General features: G+C 44.8%; 1 protein-coding gene across 1 annotated transcript; it reads left to right on the top strand.

Moving 5' to 3' along the window:
• On the top strand, positions 1-26,477 carry LOC126281556 (myogenesis-regulating glycosidase-like). Its single transcript, XM_049980626.1, has 6 exons — positions 1-70; positions 6,753-6,887; positions 13,433-14,403; positions 21,123-21,557; positions 23,553-23,709; positions 26,167-26,477. The coding sequence occupies exons 2-6, from the start codon at positions 6,755-6,757 to the stop codon at positions 26,361-26,363; spliced, it is 1,893 nt and encodes a 630-aa protein (XP_049836583.1). The 5' UTR covers positions 1-70; positions 6,753-6,754; the 3' UTR covers positions 26,364-26,477.
• Positions 26,478-26,762: the final 285 nt, after the last annotated feature.

Here is a 26,762-nt window from a genome sequence, read left to right as displayed (position 1 = left end):
ATAGAGGACAGCAGTGGCAGAGGAAGATCTGCAGTTCTGTATTTAATAGCAGTTGGCAGCGTGCTTACAGGTGAGCTTTAACGTTTTTTGGATTTTGTGGCAGACAAATACGTAAATTAGTGTAATTTACAAGTGTTGAATATTGTTAAGTGGTAATGAGATGCCGTTGTCGCTAGTAACTATGAAAATTACGGAAAGTGTAAAGTATTTTTCTGGAGTGTTTTAGCAACAGTGACGGAGGAAGGAGGGAAATTGTAGTAGTAAATACTGTGGATACCTGTATTACAACAGGCCACAAGGCACCATAATCACAGAAATGTGAGCATCCATAGTGCAAGAGGTAACTTTCTGTTTCTGTGAAGAGATAACATCGGTTTCTACTGTAGCGATCTGGATTCGCTACGACAGCAGAGAAAAAGTGAATGCGCTTCGAAAGTCTTCTTTAAGCGATTTTTGAGGTCAGTGGACGTTGAACAGCTTCTAATCATGGCGATCTCCTGAGTGTGAAAGATGATCCAGCTCCAAGGAGCAATAACCTTCATCACATCAACATAGACAGATATGTGTAACGGAGGCGAAGTCGTTGCACCGGCAACTAACAATGCTGTTCCCTCCCTAATTGACAGGTGAACAGAAAGAGAAAGAACGGGACATTGCGGTCTTCCTAAAATAAATATTCGGGAATAAAGATCGAACATTCAGGTATAACGCCGTACCGAACAGCGAAATGTGAGAGAGAGATTTTAGGCCGAACTGGAAGTCACATTGTAAGGAGCGCAAACACTTTGACAAGTTCTGTCTGAGGTTTCATATGTGAGGGTGTTGGCCATGACCAGCAAGGGTGAAATGCCCTGCTAAACCCGCAGGACAGGACAGATAGAATTAATAGTGGGAAGGGGCCAGGATAAGGGACTGTCAGTTACACTCCAACATACAACTTTATTATTTGATCAAACATTACAAGAGCCCCAATTTTTTTCAAACACACGGCTTTACTCTTTGAGACTTCATTACTGGCTGAAAGCCACTTTCATTTAAAACCGGCTGAAGGCCAATAACTTAAAACGCAAGCATAATCAGAAATTTAAAAGGCCAGCCTTATCTTAAAACAGTTCTGTAGTTAGGCTGAAGTATACCAGTTAAATTCAAATTGGCTGAAGGGTGAACACTCCAAAACATATTTTTTTTTAAATACCGCAGTCCTTATGTGAAACATTTCTTTAATTTAGGCTGAAGGCCTTGAGAATAAACAACTGAAACTCAAACCGGCTGACGGCCGAAGACTTAAAAATTCAATTGGTTGAAGTAAACAAGTTAAATTCGAATTGGCTGAAGGCGGAAGACTTACGAATTCATTTTTTTTAAAATACCAACGGGCTTATGTGCAACAGTACTTTAAACGAGGCTGAAGGCCTCAAGAGTAAAACAACTCTAATTTAAAACAAAACCGGATAGAAGCCATACAAGTACCAACAACAAGAACAAATTTAAAAAAAAAATACGGTAGTACACGGAAGGGTCGGCCTGGAACTCCAACACTACCGCTTCCTTAGGTGAGACAGGCAGCCGGGCCGACCATTGACGATCTGATGACAACCCAACCGACCGACAGTCAGCGGACCCACCGACAAGGTAACTTCCACTTCATCCGAGCAGGGCACAACAGGGAGTTCAACGGAACAACGTAGAAGATATTGGCGCCCACAACCAATCATACATGGAGTTGTCAAACTACACACCGTGCTGGACAGCAACAACACGATGAGGAAACTACACTGCTTGAAATTTACAACGCTCAGGGCAGGTAACTGGAACGTTAACGGCCACAAGGCAGAAGATGTAGCCGGTGCACTTAAATCCAATTAACCAAATACAATGAAACTCCATACACAGGATGATGGATAGAATTTTCCAACTTGAAAACCACATTGTTGTTCGCGGGGAAATCCCAACAGCCGACAACGAACTCCAAAGAGACACAATGTGAACAGTCATGATTTGCTGGTAGGTTAAATGAAAACTCAACTTTCATGTCCAGGATTTGTGAGCCACGAACCTCGTAACAGTGTGAACATCACTACACTGTCCGATGGCGCGTAGACACTGCCAGCAGCCCCGGCCAAACCACGCCCCGCTGAGAATTCCTCGCTGCTCCACGCCAACCGACCGACTGGTCGCACAAAGCCCAGCCGGAAACTATAAATGCCAGGTCAAAGATAGTGCAAGGGGTGAATATCGATACACACCGCTGCTGCCACCGGCGGAAGGAGAGGGTAACAGCATAATGGCGATAACCACGAGAGACTTAAGACACAATCGCAATAAAGGTTTAATCCAGCGTATAGCCTGAGCGAGCTACGGCTCAAAGGGTACATCATGAAGGACAGACATCCAAGTGGAAAAAGTGTCACCACAGCTTCGTTTGTTCGCTCACTATCAAGAAATGCTTACCTGCACACTGGAAGAGTCCCGCCAGGAAGTTCCATTCTCCTATAGTGAAAACGCAACTCTGCATGTCGCCAATGTATTCCCAGTGGTAAAAAGTAGGCTACACGCCGATATCGTTCTCCTAAGTACTGAGAGCATTCTGCGCCCACTGCCGGGATATTCGACAGAAGAAAACGATTGTCATCACCGGAAGTGTAATACTCCCAAGACGATGAATGCCGGAGAAGCTGTGAGACTATACTGAAAGTGCTGTATTCACCAAATTCACTTGACGTCCAACATATAAAAGCGGCAGGAAAAGAATTCACTACCTACGAAAATAATTGCCTTTATGCTGTGGTTTGCTTGCCCACAGAAACTGTACTGTCACACCAAAGACCCAAATAGGCTACGCAACAACTATGCCAAAAATTGCTCGTAAAACATAGTAGCAACAATTTACAGTGATTTATTGAAAGTGGTTTTACGATACTTACTCCAATTACGTGGAGTATGAAGACTGTTTGTGACAATAAATGTTTGCTTGTCTTGCTCTGTAATCTTCGCTATAGTTCCAGGTCCTGTGAACGATGACTAAAATCACTAATGCAGGGTCCATTTTGGCTCTTCTTGGTGACGGTTCCAGATAAGCCCACAGGCACTATCTTGAGGTACTATCTTGTGATATTATCAGTTTATATGCACGTTTACTGGATGGATGTGACATCCACAGGCACTGTCTTGAGGTACTATCTTGTGATATTATCAGTTTATATCCACGTTTACTGGATGGATGTGACATGAAACTCCCTGGCAGATTAAGGCTGTGTGCCGGACCGAGACTCGAACTCGGGACCTTTGCCTTTCGCGGGCAAGTGCTCTACCAACCGAGATACCGAAGCACGACTCACGCCCCGTCCTCACAGCTTTACTTTTGCCAGTATCTCGTCTCCTACCTTCAAAACTTAAGAGAAGCTCTCTTGCGAACCTTGTAGAACTAGCACTCCCTCTAGGCGAACCGCTCAAAGGCCGAAGAAAGATACAACGAACAAAATTGCTCTGTGTGAAATCAAAATGCTATTATCATGAGGAGATGCCACAAAATATTTGCAACCAATAGAGTCAACAGGGTGTAAAGGACTCACATTTTATAAGTGAACACAATTTCTCCAGAGAAGAGATGTACTGGAAATTATTTCTTCCTGGTGGTTATTAGGGTCAAGGTAAATAAAGACTATATAAATCAGTTTATCTGCCTCCATCATTGTAAAAAAAAATTCAGAAAACTTTTCAATGAAATTTAAAAGTTGAATGTTCGAAGATTACTCCATTCTTTCATTGAAGATTGCTATACATTTTTTAGATTTCGAGTGTCGAAACGTTGCATGCAGGTAGTGACATCTGAGGACGGGATTAGAAAATCGTATAGGTTACCAAACTATAGCTGATTGTAAGGTGTCAGGTAAATCCAACACCTTCCATGAAAACCCTGACATAACAAGCAAATCTACTAGTATGTCGCATAGCTCCGAATAAATCGTGACATTAAATTAACCAAAGTAATACGAGTAACGAGTGAGCAAATGGAATACCACAGACTAACACAGGAATGCCTAAATGCATGTCGTACCTTCCCACCGTGAGGCAGACGCAGTTCCGAGGGGAGAAACGAGGACAGAAGCCGAGAGCAGAACCGTGTTAAGCTAGAAGGCCCTACGATAAGGGAGGGGCTGGGCACCCACGCCCAGAGCCTACCTGTACGACTACACAACCCGCACGTTATAGCGTGAGACTGTTTCGCGTCTCAGGTACGTCAAGGACAACCCCCAGACCATGTCCAAAGCTAGAGCCCTCCAGAAAAGCAGTATAGATCTTACGATAACACAAAAAGGGCCACTACCACCCGCAAGTTTTAGCGTGAGACTTTTTCGCGTGTCTGTTACATTAGGACAATCCACCCCAGCCCATGTTAAAGGATAGAACCCTCCAGAAGAACAGTATAGATCTCACGATTACGCTAAAAGGACCACACCAGCTGCAGGTTTCAGCGTGAGACTTTTTAGCGTCTCTGTACGTTGCAAACTTTAAAAAACATTGCCCCACCACGAAAAGTATAAAGTTTCTCATTGGATACAGAATTTTTGTAGGCGGAGCTTAAGGTTAACATTGAGACCCTGATTGGTCAGATGAAAACATAGCCAGATAGTTTTTTTAAACTAACTTCGGTAAATAGTAGTAAGGAGAAGTTAAGAGAGAGTGAGTTCCGAGACGGCGAGCTGGATGGCTGGTACGCCGGCCGCTGTCGCCCTGACGCTGCCTAAACACCGACAAGGTAATGAACGCACGCGATGCCGCATTTTTGAGCGCATAAGGCTTCACTCAGAACTGCAAAAGACTCATCTGTTACACCCCCTTTTTGCTTAAAACTAGTGTCGATCGTTAATTAAAACTCATGGTGTTCACATTTGCCACTTGAAGTAAAAATCTGAAACGCGATAATTTTTCTTGTTATATAGTTATTGAGAAACCACATCAGCCACTGTAATTTACGACAAGTTAGATGAGTAATTAAAGATAATTGAGGGTCACTGTAGACCATTTTGATAGTTCGCTCTTTTGTGAAACTTAATTTTAACCTAGATTATAGATGTGATATGGCATAGGTCAACCTTCGATCGATTGTAGAACTTGGAGACCCATTCAGGGAATATTCGTTCACATTTTTGTTGAACGCAGTTGGTTTTTACCATCCTGTATTAAAACATTTCCTTTTATCAATAGTTCAATTTATAAACGATGTCTTGTGAGTAGAATAAAATTTCCAATGGTAAACTTAACTGCATTTTCAACGTTATTTTTACCAGCTAACTAAAAATAGGAAAGCCTTGAACCCTTTCCACTATACTTAGTTAGTATTAAGATTCTTTTACAGGGAGTGCAGTGGAGCTGACGCTGAGATCATTTAGTATTTGGTTATATCATCGCTAGTCTCACTGAACTCTTCTGAATTCTACATGTCATGTGTGGTCTGGCGTCTCCTTACCAGCAACAGGTCCCAGGTTCAAACTAGTCAATTCCCTAAAAAACACGCTCAGAGCGTCGTTGCGCGAAAGTGGTAGGGAGACACGATATAGGACAAACAGGCACCACCATGAATGTTTAGAAAAAACTACAGCAAACGATTACCTCCATTGTATAGTATTGTAGGCTACTTAGATATTAGACAAGACACCAACATTATTGTTTGTTGACCCTGAACAGCCTTTGGGGGCTTTTCTGCAACTGTGGAGCACACTTTTGGTATGTGGCATTACGAAAATTGTTCAAATGGCTCTGACCACTATGGGACTTAACAGCGGAGGTCTCAGTCCCCTAGAAGTTAGAACTACTTAAACCTAACTAACCTAAGGACATCACACACATCCATGCCCGAGGCAGGATTCGGACCTGCGACCGTAGCAGTCGCGCGCTTCCAGACTGAAGCGTCTAGAACCGCTCGGCCACTCCAGCCGGTTGGCATTAAAACATATTTAAAAAATCTAAATACTGAAACATTAGTATTAACGATATGCGAGTTACGAATTTCGTACGGTTGTCAGATTACAAAAGAATTCAACAAACAAAACGCTTTTTTCGAATATTTGCTGTTGTCAAAAGCAGTGGGAGTTTGAAATGTTCGTTGCACGTTACGTTTTCTCAATAGAGTTTGCTTTCCTTCTTGGTCTGCGTCTTGATGATGTGTCCAAAACGCTGCAGAAATTAAGGAAGAGAAAGAATATTTATTATGAAGATTTACTTGTGTTGTTAATTATACTATACATGTGTATAATAAAGGGAAACAAATACATATATACGAGCGTCAAATCCGAAACATTAACTGCAGTTTTAGCAGACACCATGCTGACCGAGTAAACTTTCATTGAAGGAGTCAGCACAGATAAGTTACTATCAGAAGTCGTGTTTGCCGTAGCGTCTGATATCAGTATGCTTCCAAGATAAATAAGGTTTCCTTAGGATTTAAAAATGTTGTAACAGGTTATCAGGCCCTTCCAGGCGCATCAGAAGCAGACTGGGGCAAAAATATAAGAACGTTTTTACGGATTCTACGTAAATTGATTAATCTGAAATTTGGCAATAATTTATTCTGTAAACGAATGGAACACGTTGAAGCTTGTGTCGGAGCCCTAGACTGTTCCTCCTAGATAGTAAAGGCTATGCACTGTTTCCCCATGCCATTTACGACTGTGCCTACATCTGTTTTGTGGTCGTAACTTGGGGTGGTGCGTGACTGCCAGTTAATTAGCCTGTATGCTTGTCTGCCGCAGCAATGTGGTCGACCCCGGCGCTACTGCTGCCGCTGCTGCTGGGTGTTTTCCTGGTGGGGCCTGCCGAATGCTCCACTGGCCTCAACACCCGCTACGACGAGGCCACCGGGCGAATCCTGATACTGGCCCACAGGGGTGAGTGTGTGGCGCGCTAACAGCTAGGTGCCAGGCCACCTGCTCAGAGCAGCCGCCCTTAGCTACCGAAATATGGCAATGTTTCTAGACATGGCGTTCACAGTACACGATCACTGCTGTAATCCACCACTAAAAGAAGAGGCAAAAGTAGCAGTATGAGTCTAGTACCAGTGGAATTCCTTAATATAATTACAACTGTCCTAGTTAATGTATATAGTATTCAGCGTTGAACGATCTGAAGTTTATACTACTTTTTTTTTCTAATCAATCAGCTGGCTAGCGGAATGAACCAACCAATATGACTTACTAAGTGACTAAACTTCAAAATACAAAATTTTGGAATGAAAGTTAAATAAACGTTCTCAGAATTCGTTCATCGTCCTCACACGAATAGTACGATAACCGGGAGCGTTAGAAAACTCTCTTACACATAGTACATGGATACTGGTGCATTAGAATAAAAGGCTAGAGCAATTGATTGAGTTAGGGTTTCACATTTTGCATAATCACATTTACTGAATGCTTTAAGAAAATTTGACATCACTATAATTCAACAGAAAAAATCCATTTCGATATGGACTCACAGGCCACAATGAAGAGGTGTCAACTAAGAAAACAGTCAGTGTTCCAATCACGACGCTAACTGTTTAACAAATCTTAATCCTAGACTCGTTTCAGTAAGTTGATGACTAACACTCAATTAAGAAAACATTAATCTCTAGTTATTCAACAGCCCAGCGAGTAACTTTCAATAAGACAGCATTAGAAAATATACCTTTCAGTTATTCAAAAATGTTTGCTAGCAAATATAATTGCACATAAGACGAAATTAAAAACTATAGTTGTGCTTTAGGTCTTTGAAACAGACTAGGAAGCAACACTTAGATCAGATGTGGCCAACCTTTTCGCCAGGCGAGCTGAATTTTTGAAGGGGAATTTTACCTTCTGACACTTGACCTATTTTTGTTTTGCGAACCTAAAAAATGCAAGAAATATTAATTTATTTTTAAAGGAAATAAAACAAAGTGGCTAATTTACCTAGAAGATGTTTCCCGCAGTTCGAGAGGAAACGTTAGGGGAAAACTTTATACATTGACCACGATCTATTAGCCCGAAAGTTTTAAGTGATGTCAGTAACTGCCGTGAAAGCTTACATTTTATGACCAACAACAAATTTTTTCTAAACAGCAGTATAGACGAAAATATAATGATAGTTGAATCAATGAAGTGAGATATTCCTACTGCAATTGGATATGATACGAATGACGCTTAATGGAATGCTCCTTTGGGGGTTTTACGTGAAACACAATTTAAAATTTTCTACGGGCCTCAAGTTGCCACCCTCCTTGACTTAGACGATATGTATCAGCCAACATACTCTTTAGAAACACCATACTTCGGATGTTTAAAATAGGCCGGCAAGTCATACTTCGATGGGAAAGGTTAACTGCAAAAATCAGCCAATATTAAAACAGACGATTTTGATCAATAAGAAAAAAAAATACTTTTGACATATAGTTCCCTTTATTATGATAACTAGGGAATGGGATCGGAAGAAACGTTAATAATTGTTACAATCGGACTTTATCTTTGCCATGGACTTCACAGTGGTTTACAGAATATAGTTGTAGATGTAGATGTAAACGTAGACATAAGAATGTAAACAACGTTAGCTTCCCTTGTTCGCCGCGTGTTCCAATGGCGTAGCCCTCCTTCATTCGACATGTACATGGGAATCAAATCTGAAACGTACCATAATTAAAATCTCACAATAGCTTTTCCTATAATAAAGGCCGTTCAGTGTTTGTATTGTTCACTAGAAATGCGGCCCTGTGAACATACAAGTATATATCCAGGTAACTACCCGTCAATTCCGTGAGCCGAATTTGGATTCAGAAAATATATGTAGAAATGTCAGAGTAAACAGAAACATTCCATGTGCTTCAAACACAAGAATACAGTATGGCCGTGGGTCCAATACACCTAGTTGCCATCCACCACAGAATCCAGCACATACAAAGGTACCTCTTAACACGAAGAGCTTGAGTAACCCAGGGTGGCTTCACACAACACATATGCACACTCTCTCATTCCACAGGCCCTGACCGAGGATACACACTTTGCCGATTGTCAAACTTCTTATCCAGACCAGCTGCTGACAGCGCTTTCAGAAGGCTGAAGGCACAATCGTCCACCATCCGGTTACGGTCCACTCGTGCTCGCTCCATTTTCTCTGCACTTCCCCCTCGCTGCCCCGCAAATAAAAGCTTGCGCGCCGATGATTCGGTTTACGCCTCGCGACGGCAATACTGTCAGCGTAGGCTATTATTTGGAAAGGGGTCAACCAAAGCGTAACATCTCTTTCCCTTTCTTTTGACATGTATTTGGCCGTAAATTTTGTAACGATCCGTCAAACGTCGTACAGTGTTTCCAATGGTCTAATAGCCAATCATCGTGCATAGACAGCTGATACCTGTTCTACTACACGAATGTAATTCTTCTTCCTGCCTATATTCCGGAAATATTTTAAATACACTCCTGGAAATGGAAGAAAGAACACATTGACACCGGTGTGTCAGACCCACCATACTTGCTCCCGACACTGCGAGAGGGCTGTACAAGCAATGATCACACGCACGGCACAGCGGGCACACCAGGAACCGCGGTGTTGGCCGTCGAATGGCGCTAGCTGCGCATCATTTGTGCACCGCCGCCGTCAGTGTCAGCCAGTTTGCCGTGGCATACGGAGCTCCATCACAGTCTTTAACACTGGTAGCATGCCGCGACAGCGTGGACGTGAACCGTATGTGCAGCTGACGGACTTTGAGCGAGGGCGTATAGTGGGCATGCGGGAGGCCGGGTGGACGTACCGCCGAATTGCTCAACGCGTGGGGCGTGAGGTCTCCACAGTACATCGATGTTGTCGCCAGTGGTCGGCGGAAGGTGCACGTGCCCGTCGACCTGGGACCGGACCGCAGCGACGCACGGATGCATGCCAAGACCGTAGGATCCTACTCAGTGCCGTAGGGGACCGCACCGCCACTTCCCAGCAAATTAGGGACACTGTTGCTCCTGGGGTATCGGCGAGGACCATTCGCAACCGTCTCCATGAAGCTGTGCTACGGTCCCGCACACCGTTAGGCCGTCTTCCGCTCACGCCCCAACATCGTGCAGCCCGCCTCCAGTGGTGTCGCGACAGGCGTGAATGGAGGGACGAATGGAGACGTGTCGTCTTCAGCGATGAGAGTCGCTTCTGCCTTGGTGCCAATGATGGTCGTATGCGTGTTTGGCGCCGTGCAGGTGAGCGCCACAATCAGGACTGCATACGACCGAGGCACACAGGGGCAACACCCGGCATCATGGTGTGGGGAGCGATCTCCTACACTGGCCGTACACCTCTGGTGATCGTCGAGGGGACACTGAATAGTGCACGGTACATCCAAACCGTCGTCGAACCCATCGTTCTACCATTCCTAGACCGGCAAGGGAACTTGCTGTTCCAACAGGACAATGCACTTCCGCATGTATCCCGTGCCACCCAACGTGCTCTAGAAGGTGTAACTACCCTGGCCAGCAAGATCTCCGGATCTGTCCCCCATTGAGCATGTTTGGGACTGGATGAAGCGTCGTCTCACGCGGTCTGCACGTCCAGCACGAACGCTGGTCCAACTGAGGCGCCAGGTGGAAATGGCATGGCAAGCCGTTCCACAGGACTACATCCAGCATCTCTACGATCGTCTCCATGGGAGCATAGCAGCCTGCATTGCTGCGAAAGGTGGATATACACTGTACTAGTGCCGACATTGTGCATGCTATGTTGCCTGTGTCTATGCGCCTGTGGTTCTGTCAGTGTGATCATGTGATGTATCTGACCCCAGGAATGTGTCAATAAAGTTTCCCCTTCCTGGGACAATGAATTCACGGTGTTCTTATTTCAATTTCCAGGAGTGTATTTTACACCATTCTTACACAATAACTATTATTGTATTCCACCTGCTGTATCAAATGTTTGTCTGTCTCAAATTTGTCGTTGGAACTTGAATTCACGTAAACTACACTCGGCCCCATTTTAAAATTCAGTTTTAAATAATGTACGATCGAGTGTTACATCTGTCTTGTAGTAGTGACAGAGTGCCCTGCTGTTATTTATGCCAACAACAAAACCGTGAACCGCTTTGCCTGCCTAAACACGCTAAGCACTGAAACTTTTAGACAAATTTTATAGGTTTTCACAGGTAATTTCACCGTGGCTTGCGGCAGTATAAGGGTTTCATTTTACAAGAATCGGGTCAAGATAGGAAAGGTATCCTAGTTTCATGTTTTAGTGTGCTCAGCTTGGTAGTTTCGGATGTTTACCTTTCTGACAGCATAGTACGCCAAGGAACCAATAGATGGCGCTGTTAATTTTCATTTACCTCAGTGTCACAAGTATTTTCAGACATACGTCAGTGAAAAAATTAAGTGCTGCAATCTCATCTTTACTAGCACAAATTAAGATTGAACTTACATCGCTAGGAAATACTGATTTTAGAATATTGGTTGATACTTTCTTTCGACTTCTTTTATTTTCATTCTTTTCGCTTTTTTCCGTAGCTAATCTATCTCTTTATACTATTTTACTATCTTCATAGGTTTGTCCTTGTTCATCCCATTATTTGTATCTAAAATGACCTCAAGAGAGCCTCAGAATCATATTTTATCAGTTAACCATTTCCTTTTAACAATTTTCAATTTAATTTTATTCGTGTTTTTAATTTTTACAGTTTATCACTGTAATAAGTTATACATTTGCCAAGTCCACTGTACACCCTATCTGTGGTCCGCTTTCTGCGTTCCGTACAAATTTATAGCTCATGAATATGTGTAGACTTACAGCAGCATCATATGAGCAGCTTATGGCACCAATACGAAGGTTGTCCAGAAACTAAGTTCCGATCGGTCGTGAAATGGACACCAGAGTGAAGACCCGATAACGCGTTGTACGGATGTCATGGGTAGTGTCTCTAGTACGACCGTGGATTGCATCGAGACGCTCTTTTCAGTTGTGAGCGCACTGTGAGTGAGTAAAGGTGCCTAGAACAACGATGTCTTCCGCCAAGTAGGAGGGCCCGCTGAGAGGCTTCACCTTAATGAATGTAACCCACCTAGCACAACTGCCACGCACTTCCTTCTTCCCGGCACTTCTTAGCCGCACTCTGCATGGGCAGTGAAGACGTCGCTGCAGCCTTTTCGATGGGAAGTGTTCGATTACCCACAATGCACTCCTAATTGGCTCGTCCTGTGTATCGTCTCTGTTTACATGAAACGCTGGATACGAAGACAACACTTGGGTGCAGCTACGCTTTATATACCAGCGTAGAGAATTATCGGAAAAGTACAGGCGGCTGCCTTCTATGACGCTCCGACAAATGCCTAAGTCGAAGCGGCGACTATGTACAGAAGTATCTGGGAAGTGTAGCTAACTCTTACAAATAAAATGTTTCTGATTTTCGTTGTGTTTTCCATTTACCGACCGATAGGAACTTAGTTTCTGGACAACCTTCGTATATATTGTGGCCATTGTAATGCAGTTTGTATATGAACAGCAGGCTGTTAACAAGGTGACTCCACCGGTACTGTGGCCTGGTTTACACTATATTGTATGTATGTGTGGTGATGCTAAGCTGATTTTGTGTACATTTTGCAACGATGTCACATGGCTTTATTGTATTAGGATATGTTATAAAACGGTTAAACCTCATCGTATTTAAAGTGCTTGTTTCCACATCCACGAAAGCAACATTTTTAATTATGACTTATTTTATTGTTTTAATGTGCAGTCTACCCACTAGTACTTCCCATTTTAGCTGCCTATCTGACGATGGTCATTGCTGACCGAAACTGGTATTCTATGGTCCAAATGTTTTGTTATCATTAACGGAAACTTCCTGCATCACTGTTTTAATCCTCGACCATGTCGCAGCTTATGATATACAGATTTACTGTTTTTGGTTTGTGTATTAAAAACTTAACCAAATTTCTCTTCTTCTTTCGATAAGTTTCATTTATATTTGAGTTCCTGGGTGGGAAAAACGAATTTATTGGTAAATTGATCCTTTAAGGGTTCTGTTCTTACCGATTGAAATACGGAAGACAAAGTAGTGATGGTATGCAAAGGACCAGCTCTAAGTGCCGATGCGAAGGACGGGCTTAGAGGTAGTTTAATAGTATATAATATGGACATGTGACTGATAAGTACACATGGCATGTTGGAGAACGACAGTGGTTGCTCGAACGTTAGTGTAACAAAGATATAGAGAAATGTCTGCTGAGGTCATCGCAGCCATGTTATCATTAATAGATAATACACATCTATATTGAGACTGAGAACTTTTGAGCGACGTTTCTGTTCCTAGTAAGATGAAGATAAATTTATAATAATTTTTGTGATGTAGCATGCTACATATTTCCTATGTTTGGATACCTTTGGTATTTATGAAATGTTTTTCAAATATCTACTATTGTCTTAAATTCACTCACAGGACCTAGTTACTTGCATCTTGTAGGTGGCCGCGAGGTGGAAGTGGGATACGTCGAAGCTACCGGCGACAAGCAGTCTCCAGCTCCACGTCACGAGAGTCAAATCGATGGGGATTCTTTCCACTTCCGGAGCTCCAAGGTCGTCTTTCGGCGCCAAGACAGAACGGGCCGGTGTCTCACTGCCCAGCAGTGGATCAATTCTTCGGTAGCGGCGGAAACCATGTGTCAGTACCACCTAGGAAGCCACGTGTACGGAGGTATCGAATCGACCTACCAGAAGTGGCCCATCGAGCAGAATGTGATCGACCGCTACCCGTACGTCACCAACAAGAGAGACCACGCCGCCATCGCCGCTCGCTACTGGCTCTTCTCCGACGGCAGACTCGTGCGTGTCCATTCGAACAGTCCTCTCTTCATCGACCAGAACACCGATCAGACGCAGAATCAGTTGTGCTTCGTTGCCGAGAACAAGTCTCCCTATGCGGAGGAGCGACCCGACAACTTACTGGAGTACGAGCTGTGTTGGTTCGACGACGTGAGGCAGGCGCACGAGTTCGCCGTCCAGAAGTATCTGGGCAAACCGACGGCGATCCCAGACGAACGCATGGTGGCAAACCCCACCTGGACAGTGGCGCCACCTGAGCAGAACGTGAGGGATAGGGTCGCCGACATAATGGATCACGGATTCGAATACAGTGTTATCGAAATAAACGACCAATGGGAGACCTGCCACGGCAGTCTGACAGTCGACACGAGCAACTTTCCCGACATGCGTGCTCTCACGGATGACCTGCACGCATTGGGATGGGCCGTCTCGCTGTGGATACACCCATTTGTAAACCAAGACTGCGAGCCATTTTACTCTGAGGCACTGGCCAACGGGTACCTGGTCCGCAACAAAAATGGCAGCACGGCCACTAGCTGGTGGAAGGGCGACGCCGGCATTGTCGACTTCACCAACCCAGATGCAGTAGCTTGGTGGACGAGCCGACTTTCGGTAAGTACACTCGTATTACATCCACTGTCTAAGGTGTACAAATGATCTACAGGGTACGCCTCTCCTGGAATACAACCAATCATTTGGAGAGCTTGTTGCCATTCCTTAAATACAGTCAAAAAAATTCATCGTTCACTGTTTAGAAGGTGCTAGACATACACTCTATAGAAATCGTACTTCAGAGCAGTCCTGTCCTACAAACGATCATCTACTGAGAATATGTGGTCTTCATATAGTTAGCTAGCACTGGTTGATATTCCATAAGAAATGGTTCAAATGGTTCTGAGCACTATGAGACTTAACTTCTGATGTCATCAGTCCCCTAGAACTTAGAACTACTTAAACCAAACTAAGGACATCACACACATCAATGCCCGAAGCAGGATTCGAACCTGATACCGTAGCGGTCGCGCGGTTCCAGACTGAAGCGCCTAGAACCGCTCGGCCACTGCGGCCGGCGATATTCCATATGAGGAGAATTTACAATATCTGGAATTTAATACTCGCAACAGGCACTCAGCAATTTGATCTGTAGCTCAAGATCGGAACCTTAAGCACTCTGGAATACAATATAAAAGGAGAAATGATTGAAAATTATCAGTCAAGTGTTTGCTTAGTATGCGTTTTAGTTACTTACGTACATTTTCTGGCGCATGATAAAACTTCAAATGAAACCAGATACATACACGTGTCTATATATGTAAATTTATGAAGCAACTGGTGCAGGAGACCGTTTTGCCTCTAAACTCATAGCTCTTGTTTGCATAATTTTCCTTTTCACTTCTATTTATACCTATACTTCACGTACCGACGGGTACCTGGTCGGCAACAAAAGTGCAGCACTTCCACTGCCTGGTGGAGGGGAGACGGCCGAATTGTCGACGACTCCGGTGCAGTAGACAATTGACACTGCTACAAAGGTGTGTTGTTTACTGCACTGAACGAAAGAGATACAAGAAACGCTGAATGAAACACTGTGTGTAAGCATTCTGATAAAAAGGCAAATAATTTAGAGATAAGTTTGAATGTTAAGGAACCGCTGCTGCCATTTTGGGCAGTCTAAAACACGATTCTAGTAGCGGAGAGTTAAATCATCCTTCTAAAGAAATCTGTGGTGGGCCGTTTGGATTTTTTTCTTCATTTTTATAAACTCTGTCTTCATCCCAATATGACTCGCGTTTGTGGTTATTTTTGTCATCCGTCTTCTCACTGGTTTGATAAGGGCCGCCGTGAATTCGTCGCTTGTGCCAATGTCTTCAAATCGGAGTAACGCTTGCACCCTACGACCTCAGATGTTTGCAAGATGTGGTCCACTCTCTGTCTTCCTCTACAGTGTTCTCCCTCTACAGCTCATTCTAGTACCACGGGGAATTATTCCATAATATCTTAATACATGTCGTCCTTTCCCTTATTCTTGTCCTTTCTTCGCCGATTCCGCGGAGAACCTCAACATTCCTTATCTTAGCAGTCCGCCTTATTTTCAACATCCTTATGTGGCACTACATGTCAAACGTTTCAGTTCTCATCTTTTCCCAATATTCCCACAGACCAGAACTCATCACTCACTCTCCGTTACACTACACTGATCCCTATTCTATACAGACTGAGCCTTTGAATTTTGCTTTTCAGGCCTTCTAGTTTCCTCACCATGTTCAATTTCGGACATTCCACGCTCAGAGCTGTACTATTACCTGTTAGTTGATTATTCAGTCTTTTTCTCGTGGTTACCTTCTCCCTGGTAGTCCTCCCCCGGAGATATGAATGGGGGACTAATTTGGAATCACGAATGGAGCGCCCGTCATGATACTTTTTTAATTACAGGCCAGATGTCCTGTAGACATGCATTATGTGTCTTTAATGCAGTGTTTCTCATTGTGTTTTGCATCCTCATGCCGTTGAACATGGCTGATTCCTCCACCTTTTAAGCGTAGATTCCCTCCGCAAAGGCAAGGGATTACCACGGAATTCTATCTGCTCTCTTCCGGCCTGTTTGGCAAGGCAATTGACAAAACGAGAGCGCTTCCTTATACCGGCAGTCTCTGTCCGACGTTACTGTTGAATTTGATTCACAATTTGAGCAGAAAATTCAGGGGCCTAACGCATTTTGACTGCCAGCAAAAGACGCAACTCCTACAGCACAATTACGTGTCTTACTGGACGACCTGATAATTGTTTGTTACTGTACCGCCGAATCCGCAATTACCGAATTGAAAAGAGATTATATGAGAAATTAGACTTTCTCGGCGAATCTCGACGATGAAATTTTGCGTCGTTCTGTGGCAGCGTTACAACAAAAAAATGGTTCAAATGGCTCTGAGCACTATGGGACTTAACATCTGAGGTCATCAGTCCCCTAGAACTTAGAACTACTTAAACCTAACTAACTTAAGGACATCGCACACATCCATGCCCGAGGGAGGATTCGAGCCTGCGACCGTAACGCTATCGCGGTCCCAGACTGTAGCGCCTAGAACCGCTCGACCACCCCGGCCGGCAGCGTTTCAACATGTTTCCTATTTGTAATCTTCAGGCGAAGTATCGGGTTCGTGTCCTGTCGTGGTCTTTATACCCACTGGGCCGCAGGTTCCTCAGCCTCGTCTGCGTCAGCAGTGTCAATGGCGCCCCTCTGGTAGGGGTGTCGCGGACCGCGGTGTGGGTGTGGGGGAGGAGGGGAGAGTCGCCGCCGGTTTTGCTGGGGGCTGCCTGCATGCTGGCGGGTCTGGGTGTCGCGTCCTGGTGGGGTCTGTGCAGTGCATCTGCTCGCTTCACCTGTTTCGCATCGGAGCGTTATTATCGTATTTTTGGTATTGCTGCCCCCCATGAGGCTGGAAACCGCTATCTCAGTTGGCAAAGTTATCATGGACTCCTATCTCCACAACCGCCTTAAAGATAGATTCCCAGAACACTTTCGCCGTACAGAGCAGCTTTGTTTGTTCAAATTCAAACATTTGGTTTTCTTTGAGACTGTGTTCTGCAGATTTCTTCGTTTGGCCTTCTTTGGCGAGAAGAAAAGAGATGAAATTTGTGAAGAAGTCTGAGCCGTGTATCGTCTCCTGCTACACCTCGTGTTTAGATTGCATTGGTTTTCCTTTTCTTCCCCTGACATATTCGTTTGGAATGTTGTTTGTCATTAAGTGGCTTCTTGGTTGTCTTTTCTCTCTGCTATCGACATCTGCGTTTTTGCTTCCGGGAAGTGAGATCTTTGACCGGTGGGGGCGCGGAAGTCGGAGTGCGCTCGGAGAGTCTAGCCGATACGGGAGGGCAGTGAGGCTCGCCAGCAACGACCTGGCGTGCTCGGTTGTACCGAGATGCCACGTGATGTATGTTGTGTGTAACGAGCGGGTGGGGGTGACAGAAGAGCTCCCCGCCGGTTGGTTGTATACAGAATCGCCCCACGACTAGTTGCTGTTCATTTCACCTTGGTGGGACGTTACGAAGCTTCTTTAAGTCCTCCGTTTCAACACTGGAGCTTAAATAGGACACACCTAACATGAAGGAGCGGTCACTATCCGTCAACGTCGCAGAGAAGACGTCAACTCCGGTGACAGAGCGTGTTGTCGCGTGACCGTGGCGTGTTGGGTAAACTGGCGAAGCGTTCGTGGTCGGATGTGTGGATCCTTGCCATCGGAGGTCGTGCATTGCCTATTCGAGCATAATTGCAACTTAAGTTAGTGGAAGGTTTCATCATTAAGTAATAAGTTTGCGTAAACAGTGTCTCTTCTGCCTTGTGGCCTCCGGCGATCGGGTTTCCTGTCCCCGGCACCGGTGTAATTGAAGACGGTGATCTTCCCTCCTCCTATCGTACTGCCCGATGGGAGGTGTAGTTTTGACAGTTTAATTGTTTCGCTATTCTGTCGAGTGTTATGAGTAAATTCATGCTTGTTGTTGGTTGATGATGTGGTCGCTCATTCAGGACTGTGTGGCGTAATGTTTCCTTGCACGAGGTTCTAATTCTGTCAGCAAGTTAAGCCATCTTATAACAAGTTTTCGCTGGCTAAAGGTCGGTGCAGTTACCGTAATCACTGTGTGTGTCTAAGGCATTAAGTGCTTGCCATTCCTTCAGTATCGTGGGACACCCAAGGCAAATATTGCCAGGATATTAATAAATCGTTCTTCGCTCATCGGCCAGAATGAAGAACATGCTGTGCTCGGTGAAGCACAAACTAGGAATACAGATAGCTGCAGTCACTTCGAGTGTGGCAAACAGTGCATCGGCCAGAGGCAGCGATGTATATCGCAGCGCTGGTCAGAAAACGTTAGGAACGTTCGCCTAAGCCAAACGGAGAAATCTGCAGCGGTGAAATACAGTCTCAACCAAAACCATATGTTTGATTTCGAACAAACAAAGTTGCTGAGCAGGGCGAACATGTTCTGGGGTTCGATATTTAAGGAAGGTGTGGAGATACGAGTCTATGATAATCTTGTCAATCGAGATAGCGGTTTTTAGATTACCACCGCATGGGAGGCAGCGATAACAAAAGTACAACGCGAACTCCAACGTGATACAGGGAAGGCGCGGCAGCGGATGCAATGAACAGGCCTCAGCAGGACGCGATGCCCGGACCTGTCAGCAGACAGGGAGCCCCCACCACCACCGGGCGCGATTTTCCTCCCCGAACCCCACCGCCACCGCCACCTCGACGTGGCGCTGAGCTCCTACCAGAGGCGCGCCGAAGCAGACGAGGCAGAGGTCCAGCGGCTATAAAAACCAGGATAAGACACGAACCCGACACTTCACCTAAAGATGGTAAGTAGAAAACGTGTGGAAGCGTTGCCGCAGAACGGCGCTTTGACTCAGCTGATAACCCGAGAAGTCTTCATAATTGGAAGGAGATGGTATTTTGGAGGCCATGCTCAACAACAATAATTATATTGTCCGGTAAAACACTTAACCCACCGTAACCCCAAGAAGTTTAAATATACCCACCTACTAGCTAAAATCTAGCGTTGAGCTAAGTGTAGTCCTATGTAGATTTCTTGATACATTAACTTTGAACTCCTGCCTTCATTTGTTGTGTCTTTGTATGATTTAATTGCGATACTTTTTTCGACTTCGTGCGGAATATTCTAAATTCTGTTTCATTGCAAGACAGCGGGTGTTACCGCGCAATAAAACTGCATAGAATTAAGATATTTTTATAGAGATTTTTCTTTGGTGAGCGAGAACTGGCACTATCACCTGTTTGCAGCTGCGACTGACGTTCCTAGGAATGTCGGTGCCATTGCAAATCCTTTTTTTCATATTTTTTACAGTGGTTCGCCGGCCGGAGTGCACGTGCGGTTCTAGGAAATGCAGTCTGGAACCGCGAGACCGCTGCGGTCGCAGGTTCGAATCCTGCCTCGGGCATAGATGTGTATGGTGCCCTTAGGTTAGTTAGGTTTAAGTAGTTCTAAGTTCTAGGGGACTGATGACCTCAGACGTTAAGTCCCATAGTGCTCAGAGCCATTTGAACCTTTTTTTTTTACACTGGTTCAAGTTATTGCGAAAAATACGTCAGAGGAACAATTTTCCGATTTTAGAGACACACTCCAGGGACTAAGGACATCACACTCCAGCACTCCATCTACATATATCAACAGTTGAGTGGTTGTGATTAGAACAGATCAATACCTAAATTCTGTTTTTGCTTTCAGTGAGAAGGCTTATGCATTTGCAAATAATATGTTCAAATGGTTCAAATGGCTCTGAGCACTATGCGACTTAACTGCTGAGGTCATCAGTACCCTAGAACTTTGAGCTACTTAAACCTAACTAACCTAAGGACATCACACACATCCGCGCCCGAGGCAGGATTCGAACCTGCGACCGTAGCGGTCGCGCGGTTCCTGACTGTAGTGCCTAGAACCGCTCGGACACTCCTGCCAGCAGATAATATGTACCTTGTTCACTGTTCACCCAGAACATTATGAGCACCTTCCTAATAGCCAACGGATACCAACGGCAACGCGGTGTGGCATGGAACAAATGAAGCCTCGGTATGTAGCTGGAGGGAGTTGACACCGCATCGGCATACACAAGTCAGCTAATTCCCGTCAATTCCGGGGACAGGGCGATGAATTCTGGAGCCGCCGCATCCTTGTATCTGTCCCACAGCACAGGTGTCGAGGAGCTGTTCCTGTAGACGATGACGAATTCTCCCCTCCTATCGGCATGATGCAGAAGGCTTCGGGATTCATCAGACCACGCCAGGCTCTGTTACTGTGTTAACCTCCAGTGCCGACAGCCCCTTGCTCACTTGACTCGTAGTTGCCGATGTCTTGCTGTTAACAGCGGCACATGAGCCGGGCGTCGGTTGCGGAGGCCTATCGTGTGGAGTATATTCCGACATATTTATATTCTGCCCAGCGTTAAAGTCTGATGTAAGTTCCACCAAAGTTCACTTCCATCCTTTTTTACCAGTCTGCTGACCTCACGATGTCCGACACTTGTAATGACCAGTAGCTGCCCAACTTCACGTCGCCTGGACGTGGTTTCGCCACTTGTTGAAGGCACTCACCGCAGCATTCCCCGAACTCCCGACAAGTCGTGCAGTTTCCGAAACGCTCGTGGCGAGCCTCCAGACAATCTCCCCTTGGTCAAACTTCCCCATTCCACACACACAGCGCGCTCATGGATGCTACGTGCACCGCGCCTGCGTCTGACAAGCAATCATTCCTCCCCGGGTGCCATTTTCCTCCGTCTGTCCAGGTACGGCATTTTATTCCTAAACTCTTTTCAGGCACTCCGCAATGAGACAGGGGTGGACACGTTCAGGTTCGACTACGGCGAGTCCAGCTACCTGCCGCAGCCGGCGGACATCACGCCACTGGAGAAGAGCCCCGTGGTCTTCTCGGACGAGTACTCGAGAGCCGCCTCCCAGTTCGGACCCATGGTGACGCTGCGCTCCAGCGTGGAGAGCCAGCACCTCCCTCACTTCTTCCTCATGGACGTCGTCGACACCGCGTGGAGCGGCCAGAACGGCCTCAAGACGCTGGTGCCCAAGCTTCTGCAGCTCAGCATGGTCGGCCACCCCTTCGTGATGCCGGAGCAGGTGGGCGGCGCCGAGAACCACGGCGGCTACCCCACCTACGACCTGTACATCCGCTGGCTGCAGTTGGTCACCTTCATGCCTGGCTTACGCTTCCACGTCAAGCCCTGGGACTTCGACAACGAAGTGAGTAACTTCCTATCTACGCGATTCACATGTAAAGTAAATATATTTTCACAGCATTGATACAATGTGAGGCATTACCGATTAAGCTGCAGAATTAATCGACATGTATTTCAAAACTAATTCTAAATCTATAAGTAGTCAAACAATACGGTTCAATATATGGTAATCACTTGTAGCGAATATTTTCAAGAGACAATAAATATACAATTGACTGAGATCACGCAAAACACTTATAAACAACGAGTTGTGGAAACAAATATTCCGTGTGAGGTGTGCGATTATCAGGAAACCAGCGCCAGGTGAAGGTACCTGATAATTTTCAATTTACAGATGTAATTCGTTTTCTAATAAGTAATGGCGTAACGTAACAAAGAGGTCGGTTAGCATTTGTACTTTTCAATTTCTCGAGTAATCTCAATTAGCGTGATCGTATTAAACTTACCTGTAGGTCTTTTCAAAATATATATATAGCGTTTTCTCAAGTAGACTGATACTCGTGCACGAAATAGCGGAGACAATCATTTATTAGCTCGTGAATTAAGACAAAGCGAGCGGACTGCCTGCAACAAAAGATTTTCTGTCAGACCGATATCTGTGCAGGTGCTCAGTGTTTTGATTTGGAGCTGTCCCTGTAACTACGCTCAGGGTGCTTATTTTCTGAAACTTGGCGACAGTAGAAATATTAGCAGAAATCGTCGGCATTGTTTTATTAGTCGGTTTATCGACTGATTCGTGCGAGAAACCAGCATATTTACTTTTCTCTTATTACGAAGCAACACATCATGAAATAATAACAACTTAACATTAGAAGGGAACACCAACATTCCAATCGCGTGGATCGTTTATTATTAAAACGTATGTCTTCTCCGCAGTTCATACCTGGTAGTTCTTTCTTCGAACTGCCCATTCACACATCTACATCTCTCTCTACACGTGCGTCCCACTAATGTGCAGTCTACACTTGGGTGCTTTGCACAGTGATCATCAGATCACCTTCAGACTATTTCCCTAACCTTCCAGTCAAGCAAAGTGCGTGGGAAAGAGGAACACTAAAATCTTTCCACTCGGTCTTTGGTTTCTGTTATTTTCTGAAGATGAACATTTCTTCCTACGTATCTGAGAGCCAACAAAATATTTCCGCATTCGGGAGAGGAAGTTCGTGATTTAACGGTGTGAAAAGACCTGTGCGCAACGAAAGACGCCTCTGTACTAATCTTTGCCACCTAACACGCATAACATATCCGTGGCACTCTTTCCCCTATTTCGCGATAACAGAAAGCAAGCTGCCCTTCTTTGAACTTTTTTGATATCCTCCGTGAACTGTGTCTGGTAAAGATCCCATATCACGCAGCAGTATTCCCTAAGCGGACAGACAAACATAGGTGTGTTAAATTTTCTAGGTATATTGCCAATAAAACGTAACCTCTGGTTTGCCTTCCAAACAACATGTTGTTTGTGATCGTACCAATTCCAGTTGTCGTAGCTGTAATCCTTTGGTTTGGGGTTCAGTTGTCACCCTACATGTTTTTTATGATTTGTTTGTACCAGAAATGTAACGTATTCCCTTTAGTTCTCATTGCGTTAATGTCTCACTTTTTGTTTTTTAGCACAGGATGTTGTGTATCTGCTTCAGCGACCATTCATCAATGTTGGTGGACTCCCTTTGTTGATAAAAGTTATTTCTCGGACAGTCATTGCAAGAGAATCACAGAAATCTTAAAATTACAGTTAAATACACGTCGAGAAAGATGTTTTGCTTCAAGGCCTACCTTCAGATTGCTGGAATCCCAATTTCAGTATGATTCAAGAAAACAGTGTCGTAATAATGTTCTCTGCACTGAGAAATTTATGCATTCTGATTCTTTATCCCAAGATATATGTTCAGTACACGATTATCTTCAAAACGTTGTTTACTCGTTCATTAACACTCTATTGGATTTAATTTGAGCAGGGTAGCTCACCCCTGTAACAGTACAATGGCCGATTACGTTACAGACGCTGGACATCTGCCGCAACCTGATCAGCCTGCACATCCAGTACGCACCGCTCATCGTTGAGCTGATGAAGAAAGCCGTTGAGGACGGCACTCCCGTCAACAGGCCAATCTGGTGGATCGACCCAACGGATCCCACGGCACTCACAATCGACTCAGGTATGACCGACAGATTGCTGTGCAGTTCCTACTGTACATTTATTTTGCACACTTGTTCGTATTTTACCATGTTCAGTCTGTAATCCACTTCCGACTCTGTGCGTTACGGTCTGTCTCAGAACTAACCATTAGAGCGTGCTTCCACCAAAAACTAGCGCAAAACTGAGATAACTCTAAATCTGAATTGAAGACTGTCTTTGAAGAGATGTTTTTTAGCGGAAAACTTCAGCAGTACTCAGGATACAGTGTAGCGACAGAAACCGCTCACATTCTCGCGAGGTGGTCCGGTTACTACGCACGCCGCATGTTCCGTAACCCACCCCGAGACTAGTCTTTTCAGTCAATTTCCTCAAGATTGGCCTAGCTTCGAAACCGTCGTACCGCGACTGAGCTGCTATTTCGTGACAACCTTTCCACCGTTTCTACATCTACATCTACATCTACATGACTACTCTGCAATTCACATTTAAGTGCGTGGCAGAGGGTTCATCGAACCACAATCATACTATCTCTCTACTATTCCACTCCCGAACAGCGAGCGGGAAAAACGAACACCTAAACCTTTCTGTTCGAGCTCTGATTTCTCTTATTTTATTTTGATGATCATTCCTACCTATGTAGGTTGGGCTCAACAAAATATTTTCGCATTCGGAAGAGAAAGTTGGTGACTGAAATTTCGTAAAAAGGTCTCGCCGCGACGAAAAACGTCTATGCTGTAATGACTTCCATCCCAACTCGTGTATCATATCTGCCACACTCTCTCCCCTATAATGCGATAATACAAAACGAGCTGCCCTTTTTTGCACCCTTTCGATGTCCTCCGTCAATCCCACCTGGTAAGGATCCCACACCGCGCAGAAATATTCTAACAGAGGACGAACGAGTGTAGCATAAGCTGTCTCTTTAGTGGACTTGTTGCATCTTCTAAGTGTCCTGCCAATGAAACGCAACCTTTGGCTCGCCTTCCCGACAATATTGTCTATGTGGTCCTTCCAACTGAAGTTATTTGTAATTTTAACACCCAGGTACTTAGTTGAATTGACAGCCTTGAGAATTGTACTATTTATCGAGTAATCGAATTCCAACGGATTTCTTTTGGAACTCATGTGGATCATCTCACACCTTTCGTTATTTAGCGTCAACTGCCACCTGACACACCATACACCAATCTTTTCTAAATCGCTTTGCAGCTGATACTGGTCTTCGGATGACCTTACTAGACGGTAAATTACAGCATCATCTCCGAACAATCTAAGAGAACTGCTCAGATTGTCACCCAGGTCATTTATATAGATCAGGAACAGTAGAGGTCCCAGGACGCTTCCCTGGGAAACACCTGATATCACTTCAGTTTTACTCGATGATTTGCCGTCTATTACTACGAACTGCGACCTTCCTGACAGGAAATCACGAATCCAGTCGCACAACTGAGACGATACTCCATAGCTCCGCAGCTTGATTAGAAGTCGCTTGTGAGGAACGGTGTCAAAAGCTTTCCGGAAATCTAGAAATACGGAATCAACTTGAGATCCCCTGTCGATAGCGGCCATTACTTCGTGTGAATAAAGAGCTAGCTGCGTTGCACAAGAGCGATGTTTTCTGAAGCCATGCTGATTACGTGTCAATAGATCGTTCCCTTCGAGGTGATTCATAATGTTTGAATGCAGTATATGCTCCAAAACCCTACTGCAAACCGACGTCAATGATATAGGTCTGTAGTTAAATGGATTACTCCTACTACCCTTCTTGAACACTGGTGCGAGTTGCGCAATTTTCCAATCTGTAGGTACAGATCTATCGGTGAGCGAGCGGTTGTATATGAGTGCTAAGTAGGGAGCTATAGTATCAGCGTAATCTGAAAGGAACCTAATCGGTATACAATCTTATACTGAGAATGCCCATAAAAACTGGTAATCATGTAATTATCCATTATTCAGGAGTTAAATTAGATACACAAACTAATCTATGCAATTCGCAGACGATAATGTAATTTTATTATTAACTTGATTGGTCACATTGGACCACTTGAGTCATTCCATGTCCACTTTCTCTTTGAAGATTGGCTACTTGTTTCTTGCGCTCAGCCCAGTACTGAGTAAAAGACAAAATCCAGTTACCAGTAAATTGACACAAGCCTACACGTATAGAATCTAGTCTTCAAATTTCGTTAACTAAAAAAAACGTAATGTACAAATTTCAAACAGTGTGTGAAACAATGAACGAAACTCAACTATAAAACCTGAAAAGATACAAAGATTAGATTTCATGAAACCTTGGCGATAACATTACTGTAGTATGGAAACGACAGTTCTATAAAAAAGAGAACAAGAATACAAGCAGCAGAGATGAGATTCTCGAGAAAGTTTGGGGTTGCACAAAAAGAGATTCAATACATAACGTAGACGCTAAACAACTGGCATATGCCGTGCGGTGACGCTGTGTTTGCTTTATGTGCAGAGTTCCTGCTGGGCGACGACATTCTGGTGGCGCCAGTGGTGTGGCACGACAACGACAGTCGCGACATCTACCTGCCGAAGGGGATGTGGCGGGATGAGGCGGACCCCGAGCACCCCACCATTCAGGGTCCGGCCTGGCTACACAGCTACCCCGCGCCGCTCAACACTCTGCCCTACTTCACCAGAGTCAGCGCCTAGCTCGAGCTGGCGTAATGTGAAGGCAGTACGAGCGTCGCTGGTCATTTTAGTGACGGGACTGTGCTACCATTAACCTGTATGATGGCTGCTGGAAATAGATGTTAGGTTAATATATGTGTTCAGATTATTCATAAAATGTACCCATGCAACTCACTTTCAGCCTGCCACTTGGTCCAAATGAACAGTCTGTTATCTTATAGCATGGAATACAGCTGTCGGCTATGTGTATTTACAAAAGTGTCGACCAAGAACAGTGGCTGATCGTTCTTGCAGGGCATCGTTCTCCTGCTCATATTTAAAGTTGCCGCATATTACACAAGCAGTACCACACGTGCCAACGACAGTGGAGTGTTAAACATTGTTGTAGGCCACCAGAATGGTAGGCAGGAGTTCGTTGCA

The sequence above is a fragment of the Schistocerca gregaria genome, chromosome 7, assembly GCF_023897955.1.
Source record: "Schistocerca gregaria isolate iqSchGreg1 chromosome 7, iqSchGreg1.2, whole genome shotgun sequence".
NCBI lineage: Eukaryota > Metazoa > Arthropoda > Insecta > Orthoptera > Acrididae > Schistocerca > Schistocerca gregaria.
The sequence above is the reverse complement of the archived record's forward strand: the minus strand, read 5'-3'. Positions and strand labels throughout refer to the sequence as shown.